At 39.7% G+C, this 22,281-nt stretch overlaps 1 protein-coding gene across 1 annotated transcript in view; it reads left to right on the top strand.

Moving 5' to 3' along the window:
* DNAJC1 (DnaJ heat shock protein family (Hsp40) member C1) overlaps positions 1–22,281 on the top strand; it is a 250,305-nt gene that overhangs the window by 116,616 nt on the left and 111,408 nt on the right. The window contains 1 exon segment of the mRNA XM_033209707.1: positions 5,913–6,070. Within this exon segment, the coding sequence (XP_033065598.1) occupies positions 5,913–6,070 (158 nt within the window).

Here is a 22,281-nt window from a genome sequence, read left to right as displayed (position 1 = left end):
AGCGTTGAATCTGTAAATTACTTTCAGCAATATGGCCATTTAAATGATGCTGATTCTTCCTATCCGTGAGCATGGGATGTTTTTCTACTTGTTTGTGTCTTCTCTGATTTCTTTATTTGAGTTTTGTAATTCTCATCATAGAGCTCTTTCACCTCCCTGGTTGGCTGTATTCCTAGGTATTTTTGTTCTTTCTGTGGCAGTTGTGAATGGGATTGCCTTTCTAATTTGACTCTCGGCTTGGCTGTTGTTGGAGTATAGGAATGCTAGTGATTTTTGTACATTGATTTGTATCCTGAAATTTTGCTGAAGTTGTTTACCAGCTAAAGGAGTTTTGGGCCAAAACTATGGGGTTTTCTAGATATAGAATCATGTCAACTGCAAACAGGGACAGTTTGGCTTTCTCTCTTATTTGAATGCCCTTTATTTCTTTCTCTTGCCTAATTGCTTCAGCTAGGACTTTCAATACTGTGTTGAATAAACTGTGTTGAATAGAAGTGGTGAGAAAGGGCATCCTTGTCTTGTGCCAGTTTTCAAAGGGAATACCTAGTTTGTTGAGAGTTTTTTTTTTTTTTTTTTTTTTTTTTTTACGTAAAGTGGTGTTGAATTTTATTGAAAGCTTTTTCTGTGTCTATTCAGGTAATCATGCAGTTTATGTCTTTAGTTCTGTTTATGTGAAGAATCACATTTGTTAATTTGCATATGTTGTACCAACCTTGCTACCTGGGGATGAAGAATTCTTGATTGAGGTGGATTAGCTTTTTGATATGCTGCTGCATTCAGTTTGCAAATATTTTGTAGTTTTTGCATCACTTAATCAAGGATATTAGCCTGAAGTTTTTTTGTTGTTGTGGCTCTGCCAGGTTTTGGTATCAGGATGATGCTGGCCTCATAGAATGAGTTTGAGAGGAGTCCTTCCTCCTCAGTTTTTTGGAATAGTTTCTGTAGGAATGGTACCAGCTCTTTGTACATCTGGTAGAATTCAGCTGTGAATCCATCGGGTCTTGGCCTTTTTTTAGTTGGGAGCCTAATTTATTACTGATTCAGTTTTGGAGTTCGTTGTTGGTATATTCAGGGAATCAATTTCTTTCTGGTTCAGTCATGGGAGGGTGTGTGTGTCCAGGAATTTATCCATCTCTTTTAGGTTTTCTAGTTTGTGTGCATAGAGGTTTCTGTAGTAGTTTCTATTGGTTATCTTTACTTCTGTGGGGTCAGTGGTAATGATGAGTCCCTTCATCATTTCTAATTGTGTGTATTTGGATTTTCTCTCTATTAGCCTAGCTAGTAGCTTATCTGTCTTGTTAATTAAAAAGAAAAAATCCATTCCTGCATTTGTTTATCTTTTGAATGGTTTTTCTTGTCTCTGTCTCCTTCATTTCAGCTCTGATTTTGGTTATATTTTGTCTTCTGCTATCTTTGCAGTTGATTTTTTCTTGCTTCTCTAATTCTTTCCGTTTGAGGCCGGGCGCGGTGGCTCAAGCCTGTAATCCCAGCACTTTGGGAGGCCGAGACGGGCGGATCACGAGGTCAGGAGATCGAGACCATCCTGGCTAACATGGTGAAACCCCGTCTCTACTAAAAAAATACAAAAAACTAGCCGGGCGACATGGCGGGCGCCTGTAGTCCCAGCTGCTTGGAGGCTGAGGCAGGAGAATGGCGTAACCCAGGAGGCGGAGCTTGCAGTGAGCTGAGACCCGGCACTGCACTCCAGCCTGGGTGGCAGAGCGAGACTCCGTCTCAAAAAAAAAAAAAAAAAAAAGATTGTTAATTTGAGATCTTTCTGACTTTTTGATGTGGGCATTTAGTGCTATGAATTTCCCTCTTAACACTGCCTTAGCTGTGTCACAGATATTCTGGTATGTTGTATCTTTGGTTTCATTGGTTTCAAATAACTTCTTGATTTCTGCCTTTATTTCACGATTTATCTAAAAGTCATTCAGTAGTATGTCATTTAATTTCCATGTAATTGCATTCTTTTAAGCAAGTTTCTTAGTCTTGACTTCTGTTTTTATTGCACTGTGGTTCGAGAGTGTGTTTAGTATGGTTTTGGTTCTTTTGCATTTGCTGAGGATAGTTTAATGTTCAATTATGTGATCAATTTTAGAGTATGTGCCATGTGGCAAGGACAAGAATGTATATTCTGTTGTTTTGGAGTAGAAAGTTCTGTAGAGATCTATCAGATCCATTTGGTTCACTGTTGATTTTGAGTCCTGAATATCTTTGTTAATTTTCTGCCTCAGTGATGTGTCTAATACTGTCAATGGAGTCGTTGAAGTCTTCCACTATTAATGTGGGTGAGTCTGTGTCTCTTTTTAAGTCTCTAAGAACCTGCTTTAATCTTTATTCAGGATTGCAACCCCTGCTTTTTCCTGTTTTCCATTTGCTTGGTAGTTTTCCCTTCATTTCTTTATTTTGAGCCTAAGGGTATCATTACTCGTGAGATGGGTCTCTTGAAGGCAGCATACCATTCATTGAGTCTTGTTTTTTTATCTGGCTTGTCACTCTCTGTGACTTTTAAGTGGGACATTTAGCACATTTACATTCAGGGTTAGTATTGATATGTGTGGATTTGATCCTGTCATTGTATTATTAGCTGGTTATTATGTTGACTTGTTTGTGTGGTTAATTTATAGTGACACTGGTTTGTGTATTTTTGTATTAATTTATAGCAGTACCTTTCATTTCTACATTTAGTGCTCCTTTATAAATGCTTATTTAAAAAAGACATCACTTGCAATTGTAATGAAACACCCCAGAAATAAATACAAACAACTGAATTTATTTGCTTTTTAAAAAAAAAACTGATTCTCTATATGTAGCCCAAATTAGTTCTGCTATTGCTCAACTTCAATGGTGATTTCATACCTTTCAGTGTAAAAGCATTATCAATAATTATTCAGTCATTTCTCCTAATAGCATTTACTATGTTAATAGTTTCACCTCTCTATGAAGAAACAGTAAATAGTCATACACACACTCAAACACATACATAACCACATGCAGTTATATTTGAGTACTTTTGTTTCTGGGAGAATTGCTGGGGAAAAGTCTGTATATTTTAATTTTAATAGATATGTTTAGACTGCTTTCCAGAAAGACTGTAATAGAATAATTCATCTTTCCTCCACCAATTTAAAAGTAGCCTTTTCCCTGCCAACAGCACATCTGAATTAGATTTTAAATTTGTACCCATATGATTGGTATAAAATTATATCTCGGTATTACTTAATTTGTATTTCTTTAACCTTTAGAGTGTATGAGCCTCTTTTCTTATTTCTTGGCCATGTGGATTTGCTCAATTGTGGATTGCCCATTTATGACCTTTGCCTATATTTTTCTATTGGGTTGCTTATCCCCTTGTCCATTTATAAAATCTCTTTATAGCTATCTTCTGTTCATACTCTGAATTGGATACATCCTTTCCAAATCTATTATTTGTCTCTTGATTTGTTTACTCTTTTATCTTTTTTGTAATTGCATCTGGGTTTTCATTCTTAATTAAGACGTCCCCTTCCTTTAAATAGTACATGTAGTTTTTAAGATTTCTTTTTGCAAAATTTTTTTTTTTTTTTTTTTTTTTTTTGTATTTTTAGTAGAGGCAGGGTTTCACTGTGGTCTGGATCTCCTGACCTTGTGATCCGCCCGCCTCGGCCTCCCAAAGTGCTGGGATTACAGGCGTGAGCCACCGCGCCCGGCCTATTTGCAAAATTTTTATTGTTTTGGCTTTTAAAGTCAACTCTCTTATCTATCAGGAATTTATTTGTGTATACAGTGTAAGAGTATGTCCAGTTTTAGCCAGGCGCGGTGGCTCAAGCCTGTAATCCCAGCACTTTGGGAGGCCGAGACGGGCGGATCACGAGGTCAGGAGATCGAGACCATCCTGGCTAACACGATGAAACCCCGTCTCTACTAAAAACTACAAAAAACTAGCCGGGCGAGGTGGCGGCGCCTGTAGTCCCAGCTACCCGGGAGGCTGAGGCAGGAGAATGGCGTGAACCCGGGAGGCGGAGCTTGCAGTGAGCTGAGATCCCGCCACAGCACTCCAGCCTGGGTGACAGAGCGAGACTCCTTCTCAAAAAAAAAAAAAAGCCGGGCACGGTGGCTCAGGCCTGTAATCCCAGCACTTTGGGAGGCCGAGACGGGTGGATCACGAGGTCAGGAGATCGAGACCATCCTGGCTAACACGTGAAACCCCGTCTCTACTAAAAATACAAAAACTAGCCGGGCGAGGTGGCGGCGCCTGTAGTCCCAGCTACTCGGGAGGCTGAGGCAGGAGAATGGCGTAAACCCGGGAGGCGGAGCTTGCAGTGAGCTGAGATCTGGCCACTGCACTCCAGTCCGGGCGACAGAGCGAGACTCCGCCTCAAAAAAAAAAAAAAAAAAAAAGTATGTCCAGTTTTCTTTTAAATGGATATTCAGTTGTGTAAGCATTACTAATTAAATTGTTTTCCCACTAAAGTGAAATATAGACAATCCTAGACTTATAATGATTTGACTTACAATTTTTTGACTTTATGATAGTGCAAAAACAATACTGTACTTTGAATTTTGAATCTTTTACTGGACTAGCAATATGCGGTAGGATACTCCCTCATAATGCTGCGTAACAGCAGCAGACTGCAGTGTCCACCTAGCCATATGATCATGAGGGTTAAAACTGATCCCCTACGGTGTACTGTGTCACTGTGTTATTTTGCCCAACTATAAGCTAATGTAAATGTTCTGAGTACACTTAAGGTAGGCTAGGCTAAGCCATGATGTTAGTTTTATTAAATGCATTTTCAAATTAAGGATGTTTTCAATATATGATAAGTTTATCGGGATGTAATCCCATAATAAGTCAACAAGCATTGGTATTTACGGATTCTCTATTGCTTGTAGGAATTCATCCATTCCTATGCCAGTATGTATTGATTTTGTTACATTGGCAGTTTAGTACATGCATATACACACACACACACGGGGTGGTGAAAATACTCTTATGAGGCTGTTTGAGTTTGACTATAGTAATTAAGAATAGAGTTGCTTCTCAGTGTCAAGTCTCCAATTAAAATGGTGTGTGTGTGTGTGTGTGTGTCTGTGTGTGTGTCTGTGTGTGTGAGTGAGACAGAATCTCACTCTGTCACCCAGGCTGGAATGCAGTGGTGTGATCTCGGCTAACCCCACCCACCACCTCCTGGGCGCAAGTGATTCTCTTGCCTCAGCTTCCCAAGTAGTTGGAATTACATGCATGTGCCACCACACCCAGCTAATTTTGCATTTTTAGTAGAAGAAGCGTTTTGCCATTTTGCCCAGGCTGGTCTCAAAATCCTGGCCTCCAGTGATGCATCTGCCTTGGCCTCCCAAAGTGCTAGGATTACAGTTGTGAGTTACTGCTCCCAGGCCCAAAATGAGATTTAATAAAGAGCCCAATGGATTGCCATCTATTCATAACTACTCTTGATGTTGCCAGATCATATTTCACCTTTGTAAAATATTGAAAAATAAATGTATACCATTTAGTGAGAGCCAGTTTTTTTTATAGATAAGAAAGTTGATACTGTTCTAAGTGTTAAGTTATTTGCCCAGTATTATTTAACTATTGCATGGTAAAGTTAGGATTACAACATTAAATTGAAGCTCTTTTTATTGTGCCAAAATGAAATATTTTGTGAAAAGTACTTTGAAAACAAAGGTGTTTGTATCAATGCAAATTGATATGATGGCTATCTCATAATCGTCTCCACAATAGTAGCAGCTCTGAGTTTTATTTAGAAACAGTGCAATGGTTTATATACAATAATACTTGTAGCTAATTATTTATAACAGAACAATTATATTTTGATACTTTCAGGATATGGACTATGAATAAAATGTTAGAAATTAATTTTATTCTTTAAAAATCTCAATAATTGGTTCTTTTAAACATTTTTTAGAACAGAAGAAAGTTAAAAAACCCAAACCTGAATTTCCTGTATACACACCTTTAGAAAGTACATATATTCAGTCTTATGATCATGGAACTTCCATAGAAGAAATTGAGGAACAAATGGATGATTGGTTGGAAAACAGGAACCGAACACAGAAAAAACAGGTAAATAAACTTTATAAAACTTGATTTGAGTAAAACATTTACAGAAAAGCACATAAAATATAGGATTAAAATACAGGGTTAGCTCACAATATAGTGCTTTGTTTTATTGCACTTCACAAATACTGTTGTTTTGTTTTGTTTTTGAGATGGAGTCTTGCTCTGTCACCCAGGCTGGAGTGCAGTGGTGCGATCTCAGCTCACTGCAAGCTCCACCTCCTGGGTTCATGCTATCCTCCTGCCTCAACCTCCCAAGTAGCTGGGGCTACAGGTGCCCGCCACCTCACCTGGCTAATTTTTTGTGTTTTTAGTAGAGACAAAGTTTCACTGTGTTAGCCAGGATAGTCTCGATCTCCTGACCTCATGATCCGCCCACCTTGGCCTCCCAAAGTGCTGGGATTACAGACGTGAGCCACTGTGCCCGGCTGGGGTTTTTTTGTTTTTTATTTTGTTTGTTTGTTTGTTTGTTTTACAAATTGAGGGTTTGTGGCAGCTATGAGTTGAGCAAGTTTACAGGCACCATTTTTCCAAAAGCACTTCCTTCCTTTGTGTCTCTATATAACATTTTGGTAATTCTTGTGGTATTTCAAACTTTTCATTATTTTAACATCTGGTATGGTGATCTCTGATAAGCGACCTCTGACGTTACTGTTTTAATTATTTGGGGTACCGTGAAGTGCACCCATACAAGACAGCAAACTTAATTGGTAAATATTATGTATATTCTGCCTGCTCCACTAATCAATCATTCTCTAGTCTCTTTCTGTCTCCTCTGGTTTCCCTACTCCCTAAGACACAGCAGTATTGAAATTAGGTCAATTAATAACCCTACCGTGGCTTCCAAGTGTTCAAGTGAAAGGAAGAGTTGCATGTGTGTCACTTTACATAAAAATGGTTAAACTTGGTGAGGAAGGCATGGTTGAAAGCCAAGACAGGCCAAAAGCTAGGCCTCTTGCACCAAACAGTTAGCTAAGTTGCACATGCAAAGGGCACATTCTTGAAGGAAATTAAAAGTGCTATTCCAGTGAATACAGCAAAGATAAGCAAGCAAAACAACCTTATTGCTGATATGGAGAAAGTTTGAGTGGTCTGGATAGAAGATCAAATCAGCCACAACATTCCCTTGAGCCAAAGCCTAATCCAGAGCAATGCCCTATCTCTCCTCATTCTAAGAAGGCCAAGGTAAGTGAGGAAGCTGCAGAAGAAAAGTTGGAAGCTAGCAGAGGTTGGTTCATTAGGCTTAAGGAAAGCAGCTGTCTCCATAACATAAAAGTACAGTGTGCAGCAGCAAGTGCTGATGGAGAAGCTGCAGCAAGATATCCAGAGGATCTAGCCAAGATCATTGATGAAGGTAGCTACACCAGCCAACAGATTTTTCAACATAATGAAACAGCCTTCTACTGGAAAAAGATGCCATCTAGGACTTTCATGACTAGAGAGGGGAAGAAGTTGATGCCTGGCTTCAGAGCTTCAGAAGACAGGCTGACTTTCTTGTTAGGGACTAATGCAACTGGTAACTTTAAGTTGAAGCCATTGCTCATTTATCATTCTGAAAATCCTAGGGTACTTAAGAATTGTGCTAAATCCATTCTATCTGTGCTCTATACATGGAACAATAAAGCCTGGATGACAGCACATCTGTTTACGGCATGGTTTACTGAAGCCCCCTGTTGAGACCTATTGCTAAAAAAAAAAAGATTTTTTTCAAAATATTACTGCTGATCGACAGTGTACCTAGTCACCCAAGAACACTAAGGGAGATATGCAAGGAGATGAACATTATCGATATGCCCACTACCACAGCAGCCATTCTGCAGCCCATGAATCAAGGAGCCCTTCCAATTTCAGTTTTATTATTTAAGACATATATTTGATAAGGCTATAGTTGCCATAGAGAGTGATTCTTCTGATGGATCTGGGCAAAGTAAATTGAAAACTTTCTGGGAAGGATTTACCATTCTAGATGCTATTATAAATCATGCAATTCATGATTGATGGGAGGAGGTCAAAATATCAACATTAACAGGAGATTAGAAGAAGTTTATTCTAATCCTTGTGGATGACTTTGACGGGTTCAAGATTTCATTGGAGGAAATAACTGCAGATACAGTGTCAATAGCAAGAGAGCTAGAATTAGAAGTGGAGCCTGAAGATGTGACTGAATTGCTGCAATCTCATGGTCAAACTTGAAGAGATAAGGAGTTGTTTCTTATGGGTGAGCAAAGAAAGTGTTCTTGAGATGGAATCTCTTCCTGGTGAAGATGCTGTGAAAGTTGTTGAAATGACAACAAAGGATTGAGAATATTCTATAAGCTTCACTGATAAAGGAACTAGCAGGGTTAGAGATGGTAAAATGCTATCAAGCAGCATCACATGCTACAGAGAAATCTTTTGTGAAAGGAAGAGTTAATGCATCAAACTTCATTATTGTCTTATTTTAGGAAATTGTCACAGACACCCCAACCTTTACCAGCCACCACCCCAGTGAGTCAGCAGCCACTAACATGGAGGCAAGACCCTCTACCAACAGAAAGATTATGATTTATTGAAAGACTCAGATGGTTGTTAATACTTTTTAACAATAAAATATTTTTTAAATTAAGTATGCACATTATTTTTGGACATAATGCTATCACACACTTAAACTAAGCTATAATGTAAACATAACTTTAAAATTTTTTTTGATTTTTTTTTTTTTGACATAGAGTCTCTCTCTGTCATCCAGGCTAGAGTGCAAGTGGCATGATCTTGGCTCACTGCGGCCTCTGCCTCCTGGGTTCAAGTGATTCTTATGTCTCAGCCTCCTAAGAAGCTGAGATTACAGGCAAGTGCAATCACGCCCTGCAGATTTTTGTAATTTTGGTAGAGATGGGGTTTCACCGTGTTGGCCAAGCTGGTCTCAAACTCCTGGCCTCAAGTGATCCGCCCACCTTGGCCTCCTAAAGTGCTGGGATTATAGGTGTGAGCTACCGCACCTGACTTGTAAACATAACATTTATAAGTACTGGGAAACCAAAAAATTTGTGTGGCTCATTTTTTTTACAGTATTAACTTTATTGTGGTAGCCTGGACCTGAACTTGGAATATCTCTGAGGTATGCGTGTATAGATATGCAGCTCAGCGAACCATCACAGGTGATGCAAGTTAACCATTGCGCAGATCAATGACTAGAATCCAGAAACCATGCTTTCTGACACTCACTATTTCCTTTCTTCCACAAAGATGATGACGTTCCTGACTTCAGAGTAGTTTTACCTGCTTGTTAGTTTGTAAATAGCATCATTTCATATGTAGTCCTTTGTGTATGATTTCCTCTATTCAATATATTTGTGAGATTTATTCATCAGTGTATTTGTGAGATTTATTAATAATTGCATATAGCAGTAATTTATTTTCATTGTTGTATAATACTTTATAAATATAGCACAATTTATTTTTGTTGGAGAAATGTGGTGTTTTCAGTTTGGGGCTATAATGAATAATTTCTCTGTGAACAGTCTTGTGCATGCCTTTTAGTACGTATATGTGTAAATTTCAATTTTTGGAGTTAGTTGCAGGGTCAAAGCTCAACTTCAGTAAATACAGTTGATCCTTGAAAAACATAGGTTTAAACTGCTTGGGTCCACTTACATATGAACTTTTTTCCAAAAAATATTTTGGAAAATTTTTAGAAGATTTTGGGTAATTTTTGAAATCTCAAACCATGTAGCCTAGAAATATTGAAAAAAATTAAGAAAAAGTTAGGTATGTCGTGCATAAAATATATGTAGATACTAGTGTATTTTATCACTTATTACCATAAGATATATACAAATCTGTCATAAAAAGTTAAAACTTATCAAAATGTACACAAATACTTACCGTACATGGCACCATTTGCAGATGAGGGAAATGTAGACAAATGTAAATATGCAGTACTAAGTCATAACTGTGTAAAATAAACTATAGCACATAGTGTACCTACTATACTACTATAATAATTTAAAACACCTCCCGTTGCTGTTGCAGTAGGCTCCCGTGTTGCAAGTATTGGCTTAAACCTCCCCATGATGCTAATCATCTCTGTGTGAGCAGTTTGTCTCTCCAGTAAATTGCATAGCATAGAAAATGTCATCTGTCTTAGCTCTTATGTGTTTTTTATCATGTTTAGTAAAATACTGTAAACCTTGAATAACACCATCGGGCCTATGGAAAGTACCACTAGTGATGCTAGGACTGCTCTCGAGAACCAGAGAAAAGTCATGACATTACAAGAAAAAGTTGAATTGTTTTATAAGTACAGTAGAGTGAGGTCTGCACCTACTGTTGGCTGCCATTTCAGACAGACAACAACATGAATTTAGGATATTGATAAATACAGTACATTACTAAAAAGGTGTTTTCCTTAAGATTTTGTGTTCTCTATTGTAAGAATGCAGTACATAAGCATGCAAAATATGTGTTAATTTATTGTCTACATTATTATTAAAGCTTCCAGTCAACAGTAGGCTGTTAGTAGTTAAGTTTTTGGGGAGCCAAAAGTTATACTTAGATTTCCAACTGCCCAAGGGTTGGCGCCCCAGCCTCCATATTGTTCAAGGGTCAGCTGTGTTTTCCAAAAGTTTGTGTCAATTTATATTTTAGCAGCAGGATATGAGTATTCCAGTTACTCTATATTTTTGCCAATACTTGGTCAAGTCTTTTATATTTTAACCATTCTGGTAAGTATGTAGTGATACCTAATTTTGGTCTAATTGGCATATCCTTTAATGAATAAGACTGAACACCTTTTCTTATGGTTATTGGATACTGATATCTTACTGTGAAGTGCCTTTCCAAATCTTTCTTTAATTGTGTTGACTTTTTGTTTTTGAGACTGGATTGTAAAGAGTTCTTTCTGTATTTCAGAAATAAGCGTTTTGCACATATTTTCTCCCATTCTGCTTGGCCTTTTTTTGCTCTTAGTGTTGCCATTTGATGACTGGAACTTACTAATTATTATTAATCAGTCTGCCTTTTCCTTATTTGGTGTTTTCTATGTTCGTGTGTGTGTGTGTGTATATATATATATATTTTTGTTGTTGTTGTTGTTGGAGACAGAGTCTCACTGTGTCACCCAGGCTGAAGCACAGTGATGCAGTCATGGCTCACTGCAGCCTCAATTTCCCAGGCTCAAGTGATCCTCACACCTCAACCTCCTGAGTAGCTGGAACCACAAGCATACACCACCACACCCAGCTAATTTTTGAATGTTTTCTAGAGTTTGGGTCTCTGTGTTGCCAAGTCTGGTCCAACCCCCGGGCTCAAGTTATCCTCCTGCCTCAGCCTCCCAAAGTGTTAGGATTACAAGCATGAGCCACCACGCCTGAATGAACAAATATTTTTCTATCTCACAACTATAAAGATTTTGAAGCTTTATTATTTGACTTAAACATTTCCATTAAACATCCTGGAATGTTTTGTTTGTTTGGCATTAAGTAATGATCAAGATTAATGTTTTGTTCCAAAAGTTCTCCAAACCCATGGGCCTGCTACAAATTATTTTAAAAACTGCTTCCTACAGCTCTACAAAGGTCACTTTAATCATAATCCAAGTGCCCTTAACTGTGTAGGTCTGTTTCCAGATGTTCTGCTTAGTTCCATTTATCTACTTGTTCATGCTTATGCTACTACCACACAGTCTTAATCACTGTAGCTTCATGATAGGTATCTAGTACAGTAATTTTCCAATTTTGTTTTCCTTCTTTAAGATTGCCATTTTACATTTTCATATAAATGTTTAATGTAGCTTGTTTTCCACAAATTATTCAGCTGAGATATGTAATTGGGATAACAATTATATATGTATCAGTTGTAGAGAAATTGACATTCAAATTGTATTAACTCTAAAACCCATAAATAGATCCATTAATTTGGATCTTTTGAAGTTTTTTCAGGCTAGACACAGTGGCTCACGCCTGTAATCTCAGCAGTCTGGGAGGCTGAGGCGGGCAGGTCACTTGGGGTTAAGAGTTCCAGACCAGCCTGGGCAACATGATGAAACCCCATCTCCACCAAAAAATACAAAAAGCCAGATGTGGTAACACGCACCTGTATGTAATCCCAGCTACTCAGGAGCCTGAGGCAGGAGAATCTCTTGAACCCAGGAAGTGGAGATTGCAGTGAGCAGAGATCATGCTGCTGCACTCCAGTTTGGGCGACAGAGCAAGACTGTGTCTCAAAATATATAAATAAATAACATTTTTTCAATAATGCGTTGCAGCTTTTTGTACATATGGGATTTTTTTTTATTAGATTTGTGTTTCTAGATGATTGTAGGTGGCATTGTGTCTCAAATTTCACTTTCTAATTATATTTAGTATATAGAACTAAAACGGATTTTTGTCTAACAATCTTGTACCTAACAACCTTGCTAAATTTTATTTATTTATTTTTTTGAGACAGAGTCTCACTCTGTCACCCAGGCTGAAGTGCAGCGGCACGATCTCACCTCCCTGCAGCCTCCACCTCCCAGGTTCAAGTGATTCTCCTGCCTCAGCCCCTTGAGTAGCTGGGATTACAGGTGCCTGCCACCACACCCAGCTAATTTTTGTATTTATAGTAGAGATGGGGTTTTGCCATGTTGGCCAGACTGGTCTGAACTTATGACCTCAAGTGATCTGCCTGCCTCAGCCTCCCAAAGTGTTGGGATTACAGGCGTTAGTCACTGCACCTGGATTATTTTTTAATTCTAATGGTTTCTATGTATATTATGCATTTTTTCTTATTCGTATTGATTAGAATCTCCAATACAATATAGAAGTGGTGATAACAAGTATCCTTGTTAAGTTTTATTCCCAATCTCAAAGAAAGCTTTCATCACTGAAAATCTTTTTTTTTTTTTTTTTTTTTTTGAGACGGAGTTTCGCTGTGTCGCCCAGGCTGGAGTGCAGTGGCGCGATCTCGGCTCACTGCAAGCTCCGCCTCCCGGGTTCCCGCCATTCTCCCACCTCAGCCTCCGAGTAGCTGGGACTACAGGCGCCTGCCACCTCGCCCGGCTAGTTTTTTGTATTTTTAGTAGAGATGGGGTTTCACCGTGTTAGCCAGGAGGGTCTCAATCTCCTGACCTCGTGATCCACCCGCCTCGGCCTCCCAAAGTGCTGGGATTACAGGCTTGAGCCACCGCGCCCGGCCGAAAATCTTTATTTCATCATTGAAATTGTTTATTTAACTTGTGGCTGGTTGTGATGGCTCACACCTGTAATCCTAACACTTTGGGAGGCCAAGGTGGGAGGATTGTTTGAGGTCAGGACTTCAAAACCAGCCAAGGCAACCTAGCAAGACCCCATCTCTACAAAATAAATGAATTAGCCAGGCTTGGTGGTGCACAGCTGTGGTCTCAGCAAGTTGGGAGGCTGGGGCACGAGGATTCATTGAGTCCAGGAGTTTGAGGCTACAGTGAGCTCTGATCACACCACTGTACTCCATTGTCTTAAAAAAAAAAACTTTTATCGCTGGGCGTGGTTCCTCAAGACTGTAATCCCAGCACTTTGGGAAGCTGAGGTGGGTGGATCACCTGAGATCAGGAGTTCAACACCAGCCTGGCCAACATAGTGAAAGCCTGTCTCTACTACAAATACAAAAATTAGCCGTCTGTGGTGATACATGCCTGTAATCCAGCTACTCAGGAGGCTGAGGCAAAAGAATCACTTGAACCTGGGAGGCAGAGGTTGTAGTGAGCCAAGATCACACCACTGCACTTGAGCCTGGATGACAGAGCAAGACTCCCTCACACACAAAAAAAATAAAACAAAAACAAAACAAATTTTTATCTTGTTACTATTAAATATGATGTATGCTATAGGCTTTTTATAACATTCTTGTTGGAATGTACTTGACAGAACATAAAATTCGCCATTTGAAAATGCACAGACGCTTAAGTGGTTTTTAGTCTATTTAGGTTGTGCAACCATTACCACTCTCTGATGCTAGAACATTTTCATCGCATCAGAAAATAAAATAAAACCATATTATTAGCAGTTAGCAATTCTCTGATGTCCCCTCTTCTGGCAACCACTAACCAACTTTCTGTCTCTGGATTTGTCTATTCTGGACACTTTATATAATTGGAATTATACAATATGTAGCCTTTTATGTTTTGCTCCTTTAATTTGGCATAATGTTCTCACGGCTTATTCATATCGTAGTGTATAACAATACTTTGTAACTCATCTCTCTCTCTCTCTCTCTCTCTCTCTGTCTCTCTCTCTCTCTCTTTCTCTCTCTTCTCTCTCTCTTTTTTTTTTTTTTTTTACAGACAAGGTCTTACTCTGTTTGCTCTGTTGCCCAGGCTGCCAGGGTACAGTGGCATAATCGTGATCATAGCTCACTGCAACTTAAATCTCCTGGACTCAAACAGTCCTCTTGCCTCAACCTCTCGAGTAGCTAGGACCACACGTGTGTGCCACCAAGCCTGGCTAATTTATTTTTTTTGTATGGATGGGGTCTCACTATGTTGCCCAGGCTGGGCTTGAACTCCTGGCCTCAAGTGATCCTCCCTCTTCAGCCTCCCAAATTGCTGGGATTGCAAGAGTGAGCTGCTGTGCCTGGCCTTCATTTTTTTGTGTGTGACTGAATAATAATGTGTGAATATGTCACATACTGTTTATTTGTTAATCAGCTAATGGACATTTAATTACATTCTGGGTCTTTTGGCTATGTTACAGCTGCTATGAACATTCTAATACAAGTCCGTGTGAACATAGTTTTGTGGTTTCTCTAGGGATTACAATTAACATCTTAATTTATAGCAGTCTACTTAGAATTAATGCAAACTTTAAAAAGTACAAAAACTAGCCGGGTGCGGTGGCTCAAGCCTGTAATCCCAGCAATCCCAGCACTTTGGGAGGCCGAGACGGGCGGATCACGAGGTCAGGAGATCGAGACCATCCTGGCTAACACGGTGAAACCCCTTCTCTACTAAAAATACAAAAAAAACCCTAGCCAGGCGAGGTGGCGGGCGCCTGTCGTCCCAGCTACTCCGGAGGCTGAGGCAGGAGAATGGCATAAAACCCGGGAGGCGGAGCTTGCAGTGAGCTGAGATCCGGCCACTGCACTCCAGCCCGGGCGACAGAGCAAGACTCCGTCTCAAAAAAAAAAAAAAAAGTACAAAAACCTTTGCCCCTGTTCCACTTCCCTTTATGCCTGTTATTATTATTTATTATTGCCACAGATTAAATTTTTATGTATTATGTTCTCATCAACCTAGATTTGTAGTTATTGCTTTATGCAGTTGTCTTTTGAATTAGATTTTTAAAAAGAAAAGGAATTACAAGCCAAAAATGTCTTTATAGTGTCTTTTCCACTTACCTATGTTTATACCTTTCTTGGCATTTATTTTTCCATAGGGAGTTGAGTTACTGTCCAGTGTTATTTTATTTCATCCCTAAGGACACCCTTCTGCATTTGTTGTAGGGCAGGAGTGCTAGCAGTGAACTCTCTCACTTTTTATTTTACTGAGAATATCTAGATTTATACCTCATTTTGAAGGATAGTCTTTTTCCAGATATATTAATTCTTGGTAGAATTTTTTTTCACCACTTTTGGTGGCATAATGCTATTACCTGCTGGCCTTCGTCGTTTCGGATTAGAAATCAGCTGTTAATTTTATTGACGATTCCTCGTAATCATGAGTTACTTCTTTGGGGCTTTCAGTATTGTCCTCTCTTTAGCTTTGATGGTTTGATTATGATGTTCCTTAATATGAGTCTGTAGCAGGAAGAGCTGCAGACAAGAACCCCTCAGACACCGAGTTGTAGAAGGAGAGGGCTTTATTCAGCTGGGAGCATCGGCGGGCTCACGTCTCCAAAAACCAAGCTCCACGGGTGAGCAATTCCTGTCCCTTTTAAGGGCTTACAACTCTAAGGGGGTCTGCATGAGAGGGTCATGATCGATTGAGCAAGCAGGGGGTATGTGACTAGGGGCTGCATGCACTGGTAATTGGGAGAGAACAGAACAGGACAGGGATTTTCACAGTGCTTTTCCATACAATGTCTGTAATCTATAGATAACCGATTAAGTCAGGGATTGATCCTTAACTACCAGGCCCAGGGCACAGTGCCAGGCTGTCTGCCTGTGGATTTCATTTCTACCTTTTAGTTTTTACTTATTCTTTCTTTGGAGGCAGAAACTGGGCATAAGACAATATGAAGGGTGGTTTCCTCCCTTTGGTCCATTTGAATTTATCCTGATTGGAGTTCATTGAGCTTCAAATTTTGGAAGGTTTAGACCATTATTTCTCGAAATACTTCTTTTTTTAATTTTTAATTTTTTTTTTTTTTCTTGAGATGGAGTCTTACTCTGTCGTCCAGGCTGGAGTGCAGTGGTGTGATCTCAGCTCACTGCAAGTTCCGCCTCCCGGGTTCACACCATTCTCCTGCCTCAGCCTCCTGAGTAGCTGGGACTACAGGTGCCCGCCACCACACCCATCTGCTTTCTTTGTATTTTTAGTAGAGACAGGGTTTCACCATGGTCTCGATCTCCTGACCTTGGGATCCACCTGCCTCGGCCTCCCAAAGTGCTGGGATTACAGGCGTGAGCCACCGCGCCTAGCTGAAATATTTCTTACCCACTCTCTCCTCTTTCTCCCACTACTCCCCACCACCTTCTGGCACTTCCATTGTTCATATATTGATATGTTTAATGATGTTTCTGAAGATTTATTCATTTTTCCTTTATTCCTTTTTTTTTCCTGTTCCAGAGTATTTCAATGCACATATCCTCAAGTTTGCTGATTCTTTCATTTCCTGCTCGTACCTGCTGTTGAGCCCCTCTAGGGAATTTTTTATCTCAGTTATTAGACTTCAACTCCAGAATTTCTATTTTGCCTTTTAAATAACTTAATCTGTTGATATTCTGAATTTGGTGTGCCATTGTTCCCATGCTTTCATTTAATTCTTTAGACATGGCTTCCTTTAGCTCATTGAACATATTTAAAATACATGATTGGCCTGACACAGTGGCTCATGCCTGTAATCACAGCACTTTGGGAGGCCAACGCAAGCGGATCACCTGAGATCAGGAGTTTGAGACACGCCTGGCTAAGAACCCTGTCTCTACTAAAAACACACGGAAAATTAGCCGGGCGTGTTGGTGGGCACCTGTAATCCCAGCTACTTGAGAGCTTGAGGCAGGAGAATAACTTGAACCCAGGAAGTGGAGGTTACAGTGAGCTGAGGTCATACCACTGCACTCCACCCTGGGCAACAGAGTGAGACTCTGTCTCAAAAAAGAAAAAAAAAGATGATTTAACATTTTGTCTAGAAAGTTAATTGTCAGGTCTTCCTCAGGCACAGTTTCTATTTTTTTCCTTTATGTCTGCCATACTGTCTCATTTCTTTAGCCTGTAAGTTTTTGTTGTTGAAAATTGGACATTTTGGCTGGGCATAGTGACTCACACCTGTAATCCTAGCACTTTGGGAAGCCGAGGCAGGAGGATCACTTGAGGCCAGGAGCTCGAGACCAGCCTGTCCAACATGGTGAAACCCTGTCTCTACTAAAAATACAAAATTAGCTGGGTGTGGTGGTGCACACACAGCTCCTCAAGAGGCTTAACCACAAGAAGTGTCTGAACCCGGGAGGTGGAGGTTGCAGTTAAAAGAGATCACGCCACTGCACTCCAGCCTGTGTGACAGGGTGAGACTGTTTAAAAAATAATAATAATAATGAAAATTGGACATTTTAAATGTTATAAATTAGCAGTTATGGAAATCAGATATCTACTTTTTAAAGGACTTGTAGTGTTGGGCTTATTGTAGTTGTTTGTTTTTTAGTGAGTTTTCTGAACTAATTCTATGAAGTCTCTATTTTTTGTTACGTGTAGCCACTGAAGTCTGTTACGTTAGCTGGGTAATCAGCTAATAATTGGAAAGAGATTTTCGTAAATGCCTGGAAGCAAAAATTCTTTCCGTCTTTGCTTTGGGTTCTGTATTGGTTTACAATTCTGCCTTAACACTTTGTTTTGTTTTTTGCTTCCACATAGCCTTAATGTCAGCAGCAGGTGAGAGCTTAGCTCCTTCTCAGATCTTTCCTGAGTATGTGTGCAGCCTTGAACATGCACACGGCCTGCTAGGTTCCCAGGAATGTCAACATTTCATGCCTCAGCCTTTCCTCTCAAACTTTTTGGTTTATCTGTTGTTTGCCCCAACTGTTTTAATAGCTTCATGCCATATACAAAGACAATATTCTGTAAATTTTTTTAACAAATGCCCCCAGGGAAGCAGCTTTAGCATAAGGCTAGTTTTAAGTTAGGGAAAATAAAGACAAGCCTTTTAAACCTGTCTTCCAGGGAGGTACCAAACAGGACAGAACAAATAATTTCCATTCTTTGCAAGTTAGTTCATTCTGCTGCTTCTAGTACTAGTAATACGGGTCGTGATGTTCACAGGTTGTGGTCACCCAGGAACAGGGGTTAGACTAGAGTAAATTAATGTGCCATAAAGTTACTGTTCTGATCAAAAATCGGATGTGTCTTCCTGTCTGTCTTTTGTTCTTTCTTTCTTTTCTCTCTTTCTTTCTCTTTTTGATATGAGGTCTCACTCTGTTGCCAAGGCTGGAGTGCTGTGGTGCCACTATAGCTCACTGCAGCCTTGAACTCCCAGGCTCAAGCAGTCCTGCCACCTCAGCCTCCCAAGTAGCTGGGACTACAGGCATGTGACACCAGGCCTGGCTCATTTTATAATTTTTTTCTAGAGATGAGGTCTCCCTACATTACCTAGGCTGGTCTCCAACTGTTGGGCTCAAGCAGTCCTCCCATCTCAGCCTCCCGAAGTGTTGGGATTACAGGCATGAGCCACTATACCAGGCTCTAGCTGGTTTTCTTAAATATATCTTACTCATGGTGCTGCAAGCCTTTTGTTAATTTCTGGAGTTCAGAAAGAGTCGATTATATAGTTTTGGCTTTTTGTTGTTGTTGCTTTTATGGAGGGGTGGAATTTGGAGTTTCTTACTCTTCTGATTTTGTCCACATCAGTATGGGTTTTTTTTTTTTGTTTTTTTTTTTTTTGAGGCAGAGTCTCGCTCTGTCCCCCAGGCTGGAGTGCAGTGGCTTGATCTCAGCTCACTGCAAGCTCCGCCTCCCGGGTTCATGCCATTCTCCTGCCTCAGCCTCCCGAGTAACTGGGACTACAGGCATCCGCTGCCACACCCAGCTAATTTTCTGTATTTTTAGTAGAGATGGGGTTTCACCATGTTAGCCAGGATGGTCTCGATCTCCTGACCTCGTGATCCGCCCGCCTCGACCTCCCAAAGTGCTGGGGCTACAGCAGTCTAGATTTTTTAAAAATCAAGTTAAGAAGTTTTCTTTCTAGTTTTGCTAAAAAAATTTTTATTTATTGCAAAAGAATATTGTTAAGTGTTATCAAATATTTATTTTTGCATCTGTTAAGATGATTGTGTGATTTTTCACCTTTATTTTGTTAATGAGATAAAGTATACGGATTGATTTTCTGGTATTAAATCACTTTTTTTCTGGAATGAGCCCTCTTTGGTCCTATGAAATATTATTCTTTATTATTTGATTTGATTTGCTATATTTTTAGGATTTTTGCTTTTATGTTTATGAGAGAGATTCACCTGTGATTTTCTTTTCTTATAATATTTTTGTCAGGTGTGGTGTCAGTTACATGCTGGACTTATAAAATATGAATTTTTAATCAAGTTTTTATTTGAAAATAAATAAAATTATAGATTGATGGGAAGTTTCCAAGACAGTACAGAGTTCCTCTGTACCTGTCACCCAGTTTTTCCTGATGGTTACATCTTATGTAACTATAGTGCAATATCAAAACCAGGAGATTGACTTTGGTACATTGGCTGTTTATAGATGTATGTCATTTCATCACCTATAGATTTATTAACCACTTCTCCAACAAGATTTAGAACTATTTCATTGCCACAAAAATGTCACTCATACTTCTCCTTTATAATCCCACCTGTTGATGAAAAAAGCCAAGCTCTGTAAAATATTTAAAGAGGTTTATTCTGAGCCAAATGTTAGCAGCCATGGCCCATGACACAGCCTCAGGAGGTTCCCAGGTGTGCCCAAGGTAGTTGAGTTACAACTTGGTTTTATACATTTTAGGGAGACAAAAGTTACAGGCAAAGGCATAAATCAATACATATAAGGTATACATTGTTCAGCTCAGAATGTCAGGACATTTCAAAGTAGGGGCTTCCAAGTCAAAGATTTCCTGATTGGGAATTGATTGAAAGCATTAAGCTTTGTCTGGAGAATTGAAGTCAATATAAAGAAATGCTTGAGTTAAGATAAGGGGCCTTGTAGAAGCCAGGGTTCTTGTTATACAGATGAAGCCTCTAAGTAACAGGCTTCAGAGAGAATAGATGGCAAATGTCTCTCTCTTTTTTTGGGGAGGGGGGGGACATGGTCTCATTCTGTCACCTAGGCTGGAGTGGAGTGCAGTGATGTGGGCTACTGTCTCTTATCAGACCTTAAAAGGTATCATATTTTCCAAAAATATATCTGGAAAAGACCTAGTAAGGGAAGGAGATTCTCTGCAGAATACAGATTTTCCCCACAAGAGATCGCTTTGTAGGGCCACTCCAAAATGTGTCAAATAAATGTATTTGGGGACAGAATACTTGGATTTCCTTTAAGGACTGTTACCTGTCTTGTGATGCTATACCACAGGTTGGAATTTGGTATCCTATTGCTACAAAGAATCTGTTTTGTCAGTCTTATGGTCTCTATTTTAATGTTAATTTTTGGTCAGTTGTGCCTAAACTCCAAAGGGAGGAGGGTATAATGAGGCATATCTAACCTCCCTTCCCATCATGGCCTGACCTGGTTTTTCAGGTTTTCTTTGGGATCAGTTGGACCTCAGTGGAGGTCCATAAATTTGGTTTGGGGGGCTTCAGATTTTATTTCTGGTTTACACACCCATTATCCACTCACCCTCCGTAACCTCTGACAACCAATTCTCTAGAGTTTTGCCATTTTGAGGATCTAATGACATTGAGGATCTAATGTCATTTTGAGGATCTAAATGGAATAATATGTGACCTCTTGAGATTGACTTTTATAGGTAGCATAATGCCCTTGAGATTCATCCAAATGTTTGAGTGTATCAGTAGATTTCTTTTTATTGCTGAATATTCCATTGTATGCCTGTACTACAGTTCATGTAATTATTTCTCCATTTAAGAATATTTTCATTGCTTCCAGGTTGGTTTTTTTTTTTTTTTTTTTCTTTTTGAGACAGAATCTTGCTCTGTCACCCAGGCTGGAGTGCAGTGGCACGATTTTCTCAGCTCACTGCAACCTCTGCCTCCCGGGTTCAAGCAGTTCTCCTGCCTCAGCCTCCTGAGTAGCTGGGACTACAGGCTCACGTTATCATGCCCAGCTCATTTTTCTATTTTTAGTAGAGATGGGTGTTGTGTATAAAGTTTCGGAGCTGCAAAAGGAATAACATTCGAATAGAAAATTTTCTTTTTAATTCTTAGCAAGGCAAGTTACTTCTATAGAAGGGTGCACCCTTACAGATGGAGCAATGGTGGTGAGCGCCCACTTGGACAATGGAGGGGAAGGGGTTCTTATCCCTGGGCCTTGCTGTTGTGTCATTCCCCTATTGGCTAGGGTTAGACTGCACAGGCTAAACTAATTCTGTTTGGCTAATTTAAAGAGAATGACAGGGCGAGTGCTTTGGGGTGAGTGCTTTGGCGGGAGCCAGGGCAGAGCAGGTGGCAGGTAATCTGAATGAGTTAGGGTGGAGCAGGTGATCAGAATGAGTTAGGGAGGAGTAGAGAATCGGAATGAGTCAGGGTGGAGTAGGTAATTGAAAAAGGTTGCTTTATGAGGAAGTTAAGTTTAAAAGTAGAAGGCAAAGAATTGAACATACTGACATCCTCTTTGAAAAGAAATTTACAACTCATATCTAACACAGGGTTTTGCCATGTTGGCCAGGCTGGTCTCAAACTCCTGGCCTCAAATGATCTGCCCACCTTGGCCTCCCAAAGTGCTGGGATTGTAAGTATGAACTACCACACCCGGCATGTTTCCAGTTTTTAGTAATTACAAGTAAAACTGCTGTAAACAAATTTCTTGTTTGAAGAGTTTATTTCTCTTGGGTATTGTGGAGTTACTGGGTCATATGGTAGCTCTATGTTTAACATCCTAAGGAACTGCCAAGCTTTTTCAAAGAGGCTGTACCATTTTACATTTTTACTAACAATATGTGAGA

This window comes from Trachypithecus francoisi, unplaced genomic scaffold (assembly GCF_009764315.1).
Source record: "Trachypithecus francoisi isolate TF-2019V2 unplaced genomic scaffold, Tfra_2.0 Lachesis_group9, whole genome shotgun sequence".
In the NCBI taxonomy this organism is placed as follows: domain Eukaryota; kingdom Metazoa; phylum Chordata; class Mammalia; order Primates; family Cercopithecidae; genus Trachypithecus; species Trachypithecus francoisi.
Note: the sequence above shows the minus strand (reverse complement) of the source record. Positions and strands in the feature narration are given on the sequence as shown.